Genomic DNA, 16314 nt, shown 5'->3' on the forward strand with positions numbered 1-16314 from the left:
AACGTCGTTATGCAATACTTTGAGTCGAGTGTTGCCATATCGTGTTATTTGGACGACGCAACCCTAGACAAAAAAACCAAAACAAAGGCACATTTCGGCAGATGCAGGCAACACTTGCAAACATTTTTGAGGTAATTCTTATTTCCTAGCGGCAAAAGCTTTTGCAGTTTTCCTTCAACCTTACGCCTGTGCAAGCAAGCTGTGTGTGACACGGAAAATTTGCACGGCCAAAGCGCCGGAAAATTCGATTTCAGAAGTGTCAACTTCTTTTATTCTTTCTCTCAAGTGAAAAGCAAAAAGTGCACGCGTTCGGTACAAAAACGCTATTTGTATTTGTGTGAAGTGCAATTGTAAAGTGTGTGTGTGTGCGTGTGTGTTTGTGAAATGCTGCGCGCTAACACAAAAAAATGGCAAGTGCAAGTGCAGCATAATTATGAAAGCTGAATATACACAACAAGCGTCATCGTCGTCTAATGTGTATAATAAGTGTAGTGACAAATCAAATTTATTATTATTTTTATTAGCTAATGCAGCAAACAACAACAAGAATAAATTTGCATTCTACGAATTTGAAATTGAAATCGAAGTGAGCCGCATCAATTTCATAACAGATAAATCGATCAAAGCGCCAACGTCAGCGTCAGCAGCGTCCCACCAATACAACGAAAGCCCTGGGCAAACGAAAGTCTCGTCGTCGTTTAGTGCGGGGGCGTCGGGTGTTACGGGAGGTGTTGTAACGGCGCAAATCATCTGGTGGGCTGAGCAGCAGAGGGCCGTCATCGTCAGCATCAGCTGTGACGCCTGCAGCAAAAGTAACGGCATTAAAAAGCTCTGCACGCGCAGACAGCAAAGCGCAAGTCAACAGCGACAGCAACAACAAAGTCCAAAGCAGCAGCAGCATAATAATTATCAACAGCAGCAGCATCCCCATCATCATCATCATCGTCATAATAAATTACGTTATTGTGTGCGCAGCAAAAGCCTCGCGCTATTCTTAGACTATTTGCGCGAATTTGTCTCCGGCAGCGGCGGCTACGTCAAAGACCACGCCCACGATCAAGAGCAACAAAAATCAACGCCTTCAGCAGCTCATCGTCGTCTGCATTTGCAGTCGCTGCCTGCGTCGGCGTCGCTGCTGCAAAGTAAAGCAGCCAGAAGTAACACAAACGTCAACGCTTGCAACGGTTTCGAGTATAAAACCAAAATTTATGCTTTATATCGTCACGTCCAGATTAGTGGCACGTCGGGTCAAGTGCAACAGCAACAGCAGCTGAAAGTCGCTGCAATACAATTGCGCTTCCTCAAAATGCTGCTTGCCGCTGCTGCCACCGCCGGCGCTGGCGCCGCTGCTAACGCAAGTAATCAAATTGGGTCCGCAGCAGCAGTGCTGCCGCCATCGTCGACTGCGCTGCCGGCTGCTGCGCTGCTGCAGGATCATAACCATCAGTTGACCATCAACAACTGTTCACAGTCGCCGCAGCCGGGCGAGCGCATTTCGTCAGGTGAGTGCAAAAAAGAAGAAAAACAATGAAGAAAGCTCGACTTTCAAATACCCGCTACCCAATAATTCCAATTAGCAATTACAGTTGTTTACAAAGCTAGTGTTACAAGACCACTCTGTTAGCAGAAACTATAAATGTCATATAACAGCGCTGTTAAATTTAAGTCATTAAAATTCATTTGCCGATAATAAAAGTTGTGGAAATTATGAATATTGACGTTATGCCAAAATTTATGACTAAATAATATATTTACGACTCGATGCTAATTTCCGAAACACTTGATCTGCGGGCAATTATAAGATATAGGTCAACAGCTGCAGACGCTAATCAAGAATATATGTACATGATGTTGTATAATACTCCTTCTGCCTGTTAAATTCATAGTTATATTTACTGATGGCATTAAGTTATTATACCCTTTTCTGATTAGAAACAGCGGGTATAAAAAGAGACAACGCTTTCAATTGAAGCTTTTTTCTCTCTCTCCCACTCTCCCACTCTCAATTACTGTGTAACGGATTGCAGCACCACGCTACTCTCTCGAGTTCGTTGCCGTCGTCTGTTTATTTTGGTTTTGTGCGGCATTTTCATGTTATATTTTTATTTATACTTTTTATACATCAACACATACATATCTAGATATCTAACGTATCTACATATATGTATGTTGTGCACAAGCTCTTCAAAGTTTGTTGACTCTTACGTAACATAGATATGTGGATTGTGTTTGTTTAGCCTTCGCCTTGGCCATTAAACGTTTATGCCAAATCTTAATTTATTAGCCACAATTGCAGTGCTTTAAATAGTCAACACGAATCATAACATTTTTTTGTCTACACAGCGTCATGGGGTTTTCAACAAACAAATTTCTTAGAAGATTTCATGCAAAAATTTAACGGTCACCGAAATTTTCCATTGCGGCGCGTCGTCTGCCTGCTGCCAAAGCAAAATGCTGAGAATACGAATAAACAAGTGAAAACGAAAACAGAAAAAGCCCAGGAATAGTGCACGATATAAGCAAACACGTGCAGTCACTAACACACATTTACACACACACTGAGATACATACTCAAAAGTTAAAAAGAGAGACTGTGAGGCGACGTATAAATATTGCTTAATCCTATACTTTGTAGCGAAGCTGACACAGGGCAGGGTTGGGCCCAAAATTTATTGGCGCTTATGAATTTAACAAACATTTGATTAAGTTTCAATTACAATGCTTACACAAATGTGTTTAACACAGCAACTAGAATAACAATGCTAAAGTATTCCTTTTCAGTCTAGGAATTCTTTTTAAAAACAAACCGCAGCTCTCAAAACCGCTCCTGTCTAGCACAAGCAAATAGTCACAAATACATTCATACGTACATATCCATGGACTTGTGCAATGCGCACACACATGTTTCCTGTCTGTGTGTGTGTGAAGCTTTATCTCATTCTACGCTTTCTTGCTCTATTCCACGCTTGTTTTTATTGTCTCAGCTTTCAGACAGTTTGCCGGCTGTGCTTTTTTTTGTTTTTATTTCTCCTCAGATAAATTTCTGCGTCAGGCTCAGCTGAAGGCCAATAATGGAAAAGCCCAGTGAAAAGTATTTGTGCATGTGTATGTGTAGCATTCACAGATAACAGATACCGAGTGTGGTTTATTATCTAGGTGCTGTATCGAGAGATATGCTAGGCGACCAGCTGTGAATTGAGTAATCGGCGGATAGAATATCAAAACGAAATGCAGAGAACATCTGAGCAGTGTGTAGTATTGTAGAACACCCTCACTGAGCTGTAATCAATAGACCTAGGCCTTGATAAGTAATCCTCTCACGCCATTTATTGTAGTTTTTTCATTTTCACTTTTAGCTCTTTGCTGGCCATGAGCATTTCTATGGGTTTTAATCAATTTGGGGGCCTAGCTAGAATTATGTATTATCATCTGCCGTTGACTAGTTACGTCTAGCATTTAGTAATCTCCCTCCAATTTTTGTGCCATTGAACCTGGAAATATTCACTTATCTCGCACAACAATTAATGTGTTGCTAAGCAAAAATGTAAAAAAAATCGTTTTCGAACCTTGAAATCTTAATCAGCAATACAATGATCGAATTTTAAGCCGCGCTTGCATTTTTTACTCTAACGTCGCAGATCTTTCAGTTATTCCGCAGTTTCATCAATTGTAAATAACGAATAGTATAGAACCATTTGTAAGATTTCCATTTGTTGTGGAACTTTTCCCATGTAAGACAACAAATGTGCGAAAATATGCAAATCTCAAAATGGTTCGTTTTCGAGTTCAATTAGGTTACAAAAATTCTAATACACTTAAGAGATCGATGGTATTAGCTATGAGAAGGTGTTTGAGATTTATATTTAATATTGTTAATAAATGACATTTACTCAGTTTTGTTAGGAATATAATATGTTAAAAGTCCATACAAATCCCTAGAAACTATTAAAAACAAAATTTTATGAGATCTAGTCTTTTTTATAAAAATCTTCAATTGTGGAATCAATCAATTTCAATAAACTTTCGGTGCAAAATTCTTGATAATGTATTAAAACCGAAATATGTAAGATAAAAAAGCTCAACACCTTGATTTAGTATTGTAATGAGGTATATTCCAATGTAAAAGCGCCAAGCGAAACAAAATTACAGCTTTTTTGAGGGTATTGCAACATCGGTGAGCTTTTCAAAGTACAAAGTGAGCGCGAGAGTTGGAGCAGTGGGAGAGAGATAGGAAGAGAAGAGTACGAGCGTTGGAATGGCAAAGCAAAGCATAAACTACGATTAACGGCGACTGTTGCCGGTGCCGGCAAGAGCGAGAGTGACAAAGAGAGAGAGAGAGAGAGAGAGAGAGCACGAGCGAGAGAGTAAGAGTGAGAGAATTCTTTACTTACTACCGCATCGACTGAACGTAGTTTCATTATTGAAAACCACGTTGCGTCGATCGGACACGCGCTCCGCTTGATCCGAATCCATTGAAATTGTAAAGTCCCTGGAAACATAACATTCCTTTAACTGAAAGACACTCGATTCTAACTTGGGAATTTATTGCAATATGTTTCAGGTACAGCCAAAGCCAAAGTCAAGTCAATCGGAACAGCAGTCGCTGCACCAGCCAAAGTCGAGCTAATGGAGGCCATGAAGAAATTAGATGCGGATCTGGTGGCATTATTTGCCACCGCCGGTGAGCCCAAAATGGAGCAACTAAAGAAGAAGCAACAGCAACAACTGTGGCCGGAACCGGAGCTTGCTGATCAGGAGTTGCCCACAGTGGAGGAAGAAGATCAAGAGCAGCTGCTGCAGGAACAAGAACTGGCAACGCCGGAACTGTTCAAGAAGGTGAACGCAGTGCAGCTTCATTTGGAGGCATTGACACTACAACCGGAGGGCACCAAGCGCATGGAGTTGCTGCAGAACGAAGTGCGTCCCATCTTCACCGTCGAGTGTCAGCTGTCCGATGATCTGATTCGTTCCGTGCCCCGCACTCCCATGTTTCATCTGATGCAATTCGAGTCGGAGAAGTTCCAGAGTCTTACGCAATGCACTCGCTTCGGACAGACGCAGCAGCGTGAGGTGCACCTGCAGGAGATGGCTGCCGATCAGGAGATGATGATGGGCAGCATTTATTTCACCATTTGGTGGCGTGAACCCGGCACTTGTCTCAACGAGCTGCTCGGTATGGGTCGCCTGCCCCTGGCAGAGCTTTATCAGGCATCGCTGTTGGAGCAATGCAAGTGCATTGTGATTCAACGGCGTGATGTCCATTTGGCCAGCTTGTATCTGAAGATTAGCCTGCGGGCCGATCAGCAATTGATGCTCTGCAAGGCTTTGGCCGAGAGCAACAACAACAACAATAACAACAGCAATGGCAAGAACTACCACAGCGCAGCTGCCGCAGGTGAATATATTTGACTAAATTCGCGTGGGTGCAAACAGCTGCAACAACCACAACAACAACAACAGTCAGAACAACAACCACCACAACAACAACAACAACATCCACGACACAACAACCTCAAAAGCAACCCAAACAAGAACAACTATTACAACCAAAACCAAATCATTGATCTGTTGACGTCTCTAATCATCCTTTTGGCGGCCGTTATAAAAGCGCTGCCCATCATCATGTTAAGCTCAATAAATAATTTTCATTTGAATCGGAAAAACGAAGAAAACAAAACCAAAATCTGTCTCGTCTTTTTATGATTTTTTTCGTTGTTTTGTTATATTCATTTAGCTTTCTGACGACAAAGCAGCTAGCTATAGCCAATATTTATTTATATTCATTTATGTTTATTTATAATGTTCAATTTTAAGTTGGCTGCACAGTGGGCTGAAAGCTGCAGTAACTTTAAACCTTACATTGGCTATATTATGCCCAAATTTTTGCATGGCTTAACAATATTTTATTCGTGTTTTGCCAAACTATGATAACGATTTGGTGATCCTAATATTAAAACCACTTTTTTTATTTAATTTATATTACTTTTAATACAACGTGTTCATAATTTGTAAGTTTATTTTATACTTTGTTATAACAAACGAGAAATTCTGATTTGTTTGATTATAATCTGAAGTATTATGCAATGTTTGTTACTTACATATATTATATAAATATTGTAATTACGATTACTGCGCGACGAATCTCATTTTTAAGTTTATTTGTACAAATATTTTGCTTTTTGTTACTTATTATCTTATATATTTTACTGTGATCGCATATAAACTAAAACGGAACTGTTATTTTGTTTTTGATGATATATTATTATTATTACTAATTTTTCTTAAAAGATTTGTTTGTTTTTTGTCATTGTTTTAAATATTTTCTTGAACTAAACCGAAACTGTTATTTTCATGAATTTCAACTATTTATTTTTGGAGCTCTGCTTTCAACCCACTGTGCTTTGCGGTATTCTAACTGTTGGCCTGGCCAAGACAGCGGCTTCCTCATACCGCATCTTTATTTGCTTATAGTAAATACGAGAAATCCAGTTATCAATACATGAGATGAGCACATGGTTTAATCGCTCGTGCACGGTTCCATTCACTTGATTCGCTCGATTGCCATCGACAATCTCACTTTTATATAGTCCCCTTAACCCCCATAACCTCCCGCCAAGATGCCGCCGCTGCTGCTGCCTCATTCCATCCTGTGACTGACTGTCGTCAGGCGCAGCAGGCGATGGGTGATAACGTTGAATCAGTATTTCTTTTTTCATACGCTTTTTCGCCAGCGTTCTTTATTGGGCGGGTTCAAGGTGCAATTGTGTGTCTCTTTGCTTTCATCTGACGCTAATCTTCGTGTGCTTTCTCTTCTTTTTTTTGCAGCCAACAACAATAAGAACAATAACAGCAACAACAACAACAATAGCAACAACAACAGCAACAAAAGCAATTCAACCAAGGCAGCTTCAACACCAACGCCGCCAGAGCCAACTAAAAATAATAACAACAAAGCCACATTGGACAGCGTAAATTTCATGGCCGAGACGACCAAAGTGCGTCTGCTGCGTGGCTATATCTACGCCAGCGAGACGCGACATCTGTCAGCAGCCGATGCCGATGCCTGCAAGGAGCTGGCGTTGCAACCGTTTTGGCAATCCGAGTCGTTGACTGTGCCCGTTAATCCGCAAGGCAATTTCCAGCTCCAAGAGCAATTTGCCATCATCAACGATGAGAAGTTTCTTCACAGCGTGGAGCGACAGCAGCTGGTCCTGGACCTGCGTCCACTGGGTGGCAAAGCGAAGCTGCCACTGCATCAGTTCTACATCGCTTACAAAGACGCCAGCATCACCAATCACTTGTTCAAGGGCAAAGTAAGTGAAATCACTCCACACAATTCAAGCCATTAATCTACTCTCTCCCTCTCTCTCTGTCTCTGACAGCTGCCTGTGATTTCGATTGATGGCTGGACGCCCATTGTGCATCCGGAGACACAGGCACAGCTGGGTGAACTTAAGGTGCTGCTGGCCATTGGCAGCGAGGCGCAGATAGCGCAATTGAAGCAGCTGCGTGGCTTTGATCAGGAAAACAATCAAGAACAGCCGCAGCGACGCACCTCAGATCTGCTTGACATGCTGCAGAACGCACTCAGTGCTCCGGTGCCAACGCCGCTTCCCCCGCCAGCTATGGTGGGCAATAAATTCAGCTTCAGTTTGCATATTGTGGGCGCAGCGGGACTGCCTTTAAATCCCGGCTATGGCAAATCGGGCAAGAAGCAGGCCAAACGTCAGGCGGCTGCCAAACGTTTTCCGCCCAACGAGCCGCCCAACACGTATGTGACCTTTCAGGCGTTGAGCTGCAATGCACAGACGTACAAGTCGCACGAGGGCTTGGTCTATGCCACGCCCATTGTGGAGCGTTCAACGACACCGCAGTGGCACAGCAAATTCCAGGTGGAAATCGGCGCTGACTACTTAAGCAATGTGAGTGCCAGTTGAAATTTAAATTTGAATTCAAATCTAGTATATAATTTATATATAAAATAGCTATACGGCAACGCTAGTACGTTAAGTTGGCCTCAACTCAATTGGGTGATCTGGCAGCTCTGTCTAACGTACCGAAAATGCATTAAGTTGGCTGCAACTGATTTACTCTTTCTCCTTGCTCTTTTGCAGCCACAAAAGCTTTTTGTGCTCAAGCTCTGGAAGAAGACAGCTTTGAGCGCTGGAACAAGCACGGAACCCACACCTCTAGAGGATGCCATAATTGGTTTTGCTGCCCTTAATCTCAATCGCAGCAACACTGGCGGCTTTCCCAGTGGCTGGCACAACATCGTAGACTTCAATGGCCGCGTCACTGGCGGCTTGGAGATCCATGTGCAACCGATGCCTGCTGCAACTGCATCGGGGGCCAATGTGGACAATGCCATCGATCAATTTGAGCAAACGCTGGAGCTGCGACATTTGCAGCTCGGCCAGGCCATAAAGCGAAAGTATACAGAGCTGGAGCAAATCTCGAATAGATTGCGCACACGTCTCGTTGATGTGACGGGTCAGCCACTGCAATCGCAAGGGCTTGATGTGGACGCTGTCTTGGGTAATTGGCAGCCGGATGAAATGCAGCAGGGATTCGACGATGATGAGTTGGTGGCAGATTTCGAGCGTGCTCTGCGCACGCCAACACCACCGTTAGATTCGACGGATGCCACAGAGATAGCGGAGTCAGCGCAACCCACCGCACAAAGCCGCCATCCTGCCGACGATGCTGGCAAGGAATAGCCCATGCTAAGGCTCAATTATCTAGCGTATACTAGAAGATATAGTCAAAACTCTTTTTCACTCTCTCGATGTCTACGAAACAGGCTCAAACGTAGTTATATGATCTTTAGATAACCGTCTATACACACCATACATACATACAATTATATAAACCTAGTTCTATATATACACACACGTGCGCATTAATATATATATTATCATGTGCTGTACTTAAATTGGCAAATCGTTTTGCCATCAATTCACTCACCTTTCAATATGGCTGTCTGTCTCTTAGCAAGAAATCAAAGCTCGTAATGAATCGATCACCAGTCGATCGGTTCGTTCTCACTTGTCAACAATGAACATACAACAATAATTTTTCATTATTGTGCAAGTCAAACTGCGTTATTTAAAATATCCGACAGCAGAACCCCTCCCAAAAAAATGAAGAAAAACCAAAAAACAAAGTTTTGGCATGAGTTGTTGCCATATATGTATTAGTTTTGAAACTGTGTTAATCACCTAAGTATTTAGTCACTATTACTTAATACAAATTAAATGCTATGCAACATAATAAAATGCTAGTTTTATTTATCAACATGAGTTTCCCATTGCGAATGAGAAAGTAACCGATGAAGCCAACTTAACGTATATTTTGAATTACCGCTGGGGTTGCCAGATCGCTGCATTTTTTGGCCGTTGAACTCATTTGAGTTTTGTTATTCTATATTCTACATTTAACCATTCGTAGTTACCGATGAAGTGCTTTCTGATAATTGCAATTCATCAAGTGTTTTATTGCCATTAAATTGCACTTATTTCATCATAAACAAAAGTAGCTGTTTGATTTGTGCTGATAAACGCTAAATGACGCTTTGCGTTTTTACCAATGCAAACAACAGTTAGTCACTCTTCGTCTTTGACCTTGACCCCAATATGGAAACTGCGTTTTTTTGCTTTTAAATAAATGTTGAAAAATATTTTTTAATATAAAAATGATTACATTCGTAACTTACAAACTATTGTGTGTGTGTATGTGTATTTTTCTCAGTTTTCACTTTAATATGCTAGAAAATCAAAACATGTTTGATGCAAAAAATATATAGATATTTATATATGATTGATATACATTCATGATTCAACTACAATATGCCTATGTATGTATTTTTATGTATATATATGAATGTATGTGTTAAGAGTCAAAAGATCTAAGAATGATTTTCGTATCTGGCAAATGATGATTGATTGATTGATGCGTAAACAAAATGTTGTAAATGATCTTCAAGTGTGCAATCTCAACTCTGAAGTTCTCTTCTCATTACAGTTGTTGTGGTTGTTGTTAGTTCTTTTATATAAAAATTGTATAAAATAGATATATAGAAAATCCATTGAACCCTTTGCCCTAGGCATTAGCTTTCTGCTTATGTATATAGTACGAACTACATATTATTATTGTTATTGTTATGATGTGCTAATGAATTGGCGAAAAATGATTATGGGATGAGCTGGAATACGTTTGGCTGGTTATTGACAATGCGCCTCTTCTCCTTTCTCTTCTCTTGTATATATCTTCGGATTTGTATCTATATATGGAACGTTGAATGTTCTGTATGTTTTTGCTTATTTATGATGGATTCATGTGCATATTGTGTGTGTGTGTTGAAAACGTTTTGAAATCTTTATGGCGTCTTTCAGTCAATGACCACGCGGGTAAGCAGAATGCCGCGCTTGCTCAGCCATAAACTGCAAATTGAGAATTGAAACTAATTTGAATTTCTGTTTACTTTCTTAAGTAACTCAGTAATTTACCCAAAGCCGGCGCCCAGCAGCAGTGAGAGCACATTGGTGACCAGCAGCGAGTAGAGAATTTCGCGGGAGAACAACGAATTGGCGCCCAGGCGCTTTAAACGTATGGAATAACCCGTTGTTTTCTTCTTCTCATCCTCATCATTATCGCTAGAACGCTCGAATTTCCAATCTCTGCGTAAATAAATACAGCAATTGCAAATATAAATTAAAACAAATATTATTGATGTGCATTTAATATGTTTGCTTACTTCGGTGGCTGCTCCTCAATGCCGCGATTCCAGTTCTGCAACCAATCGCCATTATCGGTGTTGTGTTTATCTCCGCCCTGTTGAGAGTTGAGTTGAATATTATGTATTTAGTCTTTTGTTGTGTTGTTTTTCGTTATGCATATTTAATTAGTTGAAGTGCCAATTTCGAGGTCATTCCATTTTATCTGTGAGCCTGCTTACCTTAGTCCAATAATTGATGTACACGTTCCGCAACTCATCATCCGGGCACTGCTCCGATTGTGGACTGTTTGGTGGACTCTTGGGACTGTCACGGGGCGTATCACGACGGGAGCTGGCCAGGGGAGACAACGCGACTGGACTGATTTGATTCGCGTTGCGCTTCACGCAACAAACGCAAATACTCCTCGCCGTTGCTGAAGGGCAGCGGGGGTAATTCTGTCGGGGCTCTTGATGCCTGCCATGGCTGCTGTGTTGCTCAATTCGATCCAAGATTCTACAAAAATAATAAATCCAACCATTAAAGTATATTTGAAATGTTTAACAACTCAGAAAACGTTTGGTTAAAATGCCTAAACTAACAGCTGGGAATTTTGAATGTTAACGGCGCTGTGGTAGCTTGGTGTGTTGTGCTTAACAGTGGAGATGCAGAGCGTAAGGTTCTTAAACGGCACTCTAGCCGTTAAATAGTTCTTAGCAGTGCTCTTAGTTTTTAACAGTACATAAGGGGAAATCGTTTTTAACAGCGCTGTAAATGAACTAGTTGTGCATAGCGCTGCTAAATAACAGCTTTAACCAAAATTGCCGCAATGTATTCCGCGTTCTTTATGCAGACAAAGCAGCTGCTTATATATATAGCTGTATATATATAGATTGCTCATATGCAAGATGTTAACAAAGCGTCAAGGTAACAAACAAATAATGACACATGATTATTGTTGTAGTTTTATGCTTTTCCTTTAGCCGGCGAGCAGTTTGTTTTGGCTTTTTCCGGCTATGCGATAGCTTTATGTTATAACATGACAGCACTGTTGCACTCAGTTAGTTAATTTTAACAGCTGCGCGTTGTTAGAATAACCAAAATGCCGCCCCCATTGTTTTTGCTCTGTTTGTTTTGTATCGTATACGTTTGCATGACTGTGCGTGTGTGTGTGCGATTGCTTGTATTAGTAAGAGCGTGCGCGCCATTGATAAGATGGTAAACATCAGAAAATATAATTTCCGTTTCAGTATATAGTTGACATGCATGTTTTGTTTTGTCTATGGTTATCAACAAATTCATTTCATTTTCAACTGAAAATAGACGAAGCGAGTCGCAAGATTGCAAATGCAAAAAAGCGTGCAAATTGCATGACACGAGTGTTACAACAGACCATTGATAATTGCTAATAACTAAGTATTTTACAATTTCTATTTCGCCATAGTCAGCAAAAGAAAATACACTCACGTGGCAGACCGATCATCTTAACGAACGGACAACGAAACGTAAACTGACTGCAACATGTTGCCAAAAATGTTAAGTACATTTAACAGGTAGCTGCTGTTTGCACAGGTAAACCAAAAGTAAAAAACCCGAATAACTCAAAACAATAACAAAGATGACCCATAATAAACAGGTACCGTTTGCAAAGTAAACAACAACAATAATAAGGGTAGGCTACCAACTTTTCGCCTTGCTGACTCACGGCACGTAGGCAACAGAGTTTTGTGTTCTCTTTCACTCTCTCTCTTTCTCCTTGAAGAGAATGTCAGTGTGTGTGTGTGTGACGAGTGCATCGTGCGCAGCTGTTAAACCCTGAGCCGAGTCTGTGAAGCGTACAGCCCAATGAACCGCCCGCCTTTTGTTGACTACTTTTCTTTATACATAGGTATTGGTATTGGGCTCAGAGATTTGCTTACGTTTATCAAAGAGACATATGTATGTACATATTATAATTATAATATATAGCAAACACACAAACAATCGCACTCACACGTTTTTGATAATGAACCCGACGAAGCAGCGTCGTCAGCTAGGCTAAAGTCGCAATTTCTGGACTATGCGAAAAAGCAAGAACAAAAAAGGCAAATGCCCTCCTACAATTGCCTTTAAATCGACTTTACCAACCAACACACTGATATACAAATAAATAATAACAAGTAGCAAGTACAGTAAAGTCGAAATAAGCTGATGGATGTGACGTCAATTTGGCGAAAAAAGATAAATACACACATACAAATGCAAATGTAGAACGAAAATGTAAAGTGCAAGTGCAAATCAAATGCGGGGAACACGTATGAATGGAGGAATATTGCGTTGCTGCTGTCTCCTTTGCTCTTTATTTGATGTTATTAATTCGCCTTTGTCTGCGGCGAAGTTGGCAGTCTTTGTTGCTGTTGCTGTCGCTGTCATCGCTCTGACAACGGCTGCTGCGTAAGAGAGAGAAATACATATGCATGTGTCTGTGTATGTAAACAAAACAAGACGGAATGGAGCCTTGAAATCGTATATGGTTAAGTGCAACGGAGATGTGGATATAATTACGGACACATACATAAATACGTGCATACGTGCACACAACAACAAACAAAATCAAAACCCAACATCTATTTTTAACTAGACACAAACAATAACAATAATAACAACAACAATACCACGTCAAGCCCGAGCTCGTGTGCATTGTTATTATTATTGACAAATACCCACACATATACACATACACCAACTCGTTCGGATAGTATACGTGCGTGTGTATGTGTGTGTGGTGAGCGCGATCGCAAACTTACCACCCAGCAAATCTTCTGTCGATTTTGGTGTCGTAGACATTTTGTTTTTGCTCTCTGTGATGTTTTTGTTGTTGTGTATGTTATTATGGTACGATACGATTCGGTTAGAAATTCTTTTATTGTTGTGTTATTCTTGTACTAAACACGTCGTCTAAAGATAACTCGTTTGTTGTTATTGCGGTGTACGAATAAATTTACGTTGATTAAACTAAACTTTTTGCCACAGCGGCCCTTTTATTGCACATATGCCGAGTGTATCTAAGTATGAGTGTGTGTCTGTGTGTTCGGTTCAAATGTATGCGTGAGAATATGCGTTTTACTTTTTGCAGTTCCTGTTCCCGTCTGCACTGGTTGCTTTATTTATGTTGTATTTGGCTAGCTGCTGTCGTTTTTGCTCTAGTTTTCTTTAGCTCAATTAGTAATGGGTATTTTGATTCAACTCAAGTGTAGTATAATACACAATTTTCTTTCTTTTACGCACACGCTGCAAAAACCTAATGCGTAGTTATTTGAAAGCTGCTGGAAGGCAGCAGTTGAAAACACACAAACGATTCGTCGAAGAACACGAAGATAACTGACTCATGATACAATTATACAAGGTAGTCCCGTCGTCAAAAAGCTGTCCATAATCGACACCGTACATAAGTGCGAGTGAAACGACTGCGCCTAGTGAGTGCGAAAGAATCGACAGTAGAGCTTTGTGATTAACCCTTCAATGGCGCATAGGGTTTAATTGTTCCACTATATTAAAAACAGTTGAAATGTTTTTTATAATTTAATTTTTAATAGTTTGGAATTGGATAGTAATCGTTGTTTTTGTTTTTGATTACCAATTATTTAGTTCAGGTTCTTAATTCTATCATAAAGTTCATATTTATATATAATATAATTGCAATCTGACATTTTTGTCTTGCACAAGGGTTAATATTTAGGGAAAAAATCGTCCGCATACAACCTTTCGCTTCAACAAGCACGAGCGCACTGGTCGATAACACTCTGTAGCCGAACGAAAAAACGTACGACGGCACTACCTTGTATAATTGTATCATGAACTGACTGTTGTTGTTCCGCAAGCACAACAAAAATACGAAGTGGCGTGAGTAAAGCGAAAAAGAGAGGAGAGAAACATCGATGGACGGCAAAATCGATTTATTTTAAAAATCGATTTGTGTTTTACAGATCGACCTTTTAAGCATGTACATGTTGTAAATTCGAATGTTTTTTTTTATATTTTTGCAAAATTTGTTTCTATTCATTAGAAAAGAAGTTTACTTTCAACATTTCCAAAATATACATTTTAATGTCGATAACAAAATTCATAAGTCCGAGGTTGCACGCATTTTAAATGTACATTTAAATGCACATTTTCAAATTGAAAATTATATTTATAAAATGGGATTCTTAAATGGATAAATAGCTATTGGTATTTTACATTATTTTATTATAAAAAGTATATAATACGCTGTTAATGCTGACCATTGCTCATTGGCGTTACCACATCGATGATAACATTGCAGAATACTGTTAAAGCAACAACTTTATTAACGTGTTTTCAAAAATAAATCAAATGTTTGTAAATCACTTCTGGCCACATTTCGTACAAAATAAAAGTTATTTCCCAGCACCATATCACTGGGCGAAACATACAAGTCCTTCTGTGGATCGTATTGAGCCCTTCCCAATAATTTGAGAAATTCATGCCGCTCCCGCAGCCGAAATTCACGGGAAGCCAAGAGCTCGGGACATTGGACAATCTGCTTGTGGCTTAGACCCATCTCATTGTGAATATAACTGAAGCGTTCAATGATGTCGTCGGGAGCTACAAAGGTATATAAATAAAATTAAAACACAATTTTATTTAAATTTGTTTAACGTTACTTACATATCATCATCAGACGCGGCTTGTGCACAATCAGCGTTTGTAGCTCTTTGGAACTGAAGCCCATTTCTTCGCGCAGTGTAAACACAGATTTGCGCAGGTGATCCATGTTGTAGGTAATTAGACGTGGTTCTTTTGTGGCTAGCAGCCGAATGTCATGACCACTTAAGTGAAACTCCTTTTGAAAGTAGCCCAAGCGACGATCAATGCGACGTGTCGAGAACATCAACCAATATGGATTCTGGGTGAGGATGCGTTGACGTGCCTCAACCGAGAAGCGTTTGCTCTCCAGGTACTCCATGCGTGTCTGCAACGCATCTAGATCCTCTTTGAACAGCAGCGGATTCTTTGTAATCAAGCGGCCAAAGTCATCAGGTGCAACGCCTTGATCTGCGAGGAACCTTAAGTATGGCTTAACATCCTTCTCAAAGTCAAGGCGCAGCACAAAATCGCCGAGTCCTTTGCGACGCTCAATGCTGTGCAGATCAACGCCGAGGCTAATAAACTGTTGTAACGTCGTTGAATTGTTCACATGGGCAGCAAGATTGAAGCTTGGCACGTGCGCCTCCCGATTGCCAAAGTCGAGGGCAATCTCTTTGTGACTTTTTATCCGTTGCTCCTGTGGCAGCGACTGCTCTGTTGACTCCACTTGAATTTCATTTTGTACAGATCTTAGAGTACGCAGCTGGCGCACTTGTTGATTAATTATACTACATTTTGTTCCAATTTGTGTTTTATTTTGTATTTTAGCAATGTTACGCAGCCATAAACTAAACATGGCCAGTGTTGCCAGAAAGTCGGTACCGGTGTGGACGAATACTGGTGCTGACAAAATATACCAATAAACACTACCCACTCTGTTTTGGTATATTTAGAAGTTTAAATTGCGGTCACGCTGCTGCAACATTCCGATCTTGTTTTTGTGTTTCTCTTCATT

General features: G+C 40.5%; 3 protein-coding genes and 1 long non-coding RNA gene across 8 annotated transcripts; 2 read left to right on the forward strand and 2 right to left on the reverse strand.

The window, feature by feature from the left end:
- Window positions 1–46: 46 nt before the first annotated feature.
- LOC132793730 (C2 domain-containing protein 3) lies at window positions 47–9245 on the forward strand. Of its 5 annotated transcripts, XM_060803788.1 has the most exons (6): window positions 3936–4063; window positions 4127–4480; window positions 4562–5395; window positions 6826–7313; window positions 7383–7922; window positions 8115–9242. In XM_060803788.1, the coding sequence occupies exons 3-6, from the start codon at window positions 4627–4629 to the stop codon at window positions 8715–8717; spliced, it is 2400 nt and encodes a 799-aa protein (XP_060659771.1). In that variant the 5' UTR covers window positions 3936–4063; window positions 4127–4480; window positions 4562–4626; the 3' UTR covers window positions 8718–9242. The 5 variants fall into 5 exon arrangements, with proteins under 5 accessions (XP_060659773.1, XP_060659769.1, XP_060659772.1 ...); XM_060803786.1 differs by lacking the exons at window positions 3936–4063; window positions 4127–4480 and adding an exon at window positions 455–1502; XM_060803789.1 differs by having other exon boundaries at window positions 3935–4364.
- An 810-nt stretch (window positions 9246–10055) lies between these two features.
- LOC132793733 (BCL2/adenovirus E1B 19 kDa protein-interacting protein 3) lies at window positions 10056–14077 on the reverse strand. The gene is given in 7 exon segments (XM_060803792.1): window positions 10056–10439; window positions 10506–10676; window positions 10754–10830; window positions 10955–11074; window positions 11076–11162; window positions 11164–11228; window positions 13499–14077. Coding segments are annotated over 7 exon segments (612 nt in total). The 5' UTR covers window positions 13539–14077; the 3' UTR covers window positions 10056–10387.
- LOC132793734 (uncharacterized) lies at window positions 12085–13974 on the forward strand. The gene is made up of 2 exons (XR_009633145.1): window positions 12085–12284; window positions 12349–13974. It is a non-coding gene; the product is annotated as an uncharacterized LOC132793734 (long non-coding RNA).
- A 940-nt stretch (window positions 14078–15017) lies between the features above and the next one.
- LOC132792177 (transcription termination factor 3, mitochondrial) lies at window positions 15018–16195 on the reverse strand. Its single transcript, XM_060801430.1, has 2 exons — window positions 15381–16195; window positions 15018–15317 (listed from the first exon to the last, which is right to left on the reverse strand). Exons 1-2 carry the CDS (start codon window positions 16153–16155, stop codon window positions 15040–15042), a joined length of 1053 nt encoding a protein of 350 aa, XP_060657413.1. The 5' UTR covers window positions 16156–16195; the 3' UTR covers window positions 15018–15039.
- Between the last annotated feature and the right edge of the window lie 119 nt (window positions 16196–16314).

Source organism: Drosophila nasuta, chromosome 3 (assembly GCF_023558535.2).
Source record: "Drosophila nasuta strain 15112-1781.00 chromosome 3, ASM2355853v1, whole genome shotgun sequence".
Taxonomy (NCBI): Eukaryota; Metazoa; Arthropoda; class Insecta; order Diptera; family Drosophilidae; genus Drosophila; species Drosophila nasuta.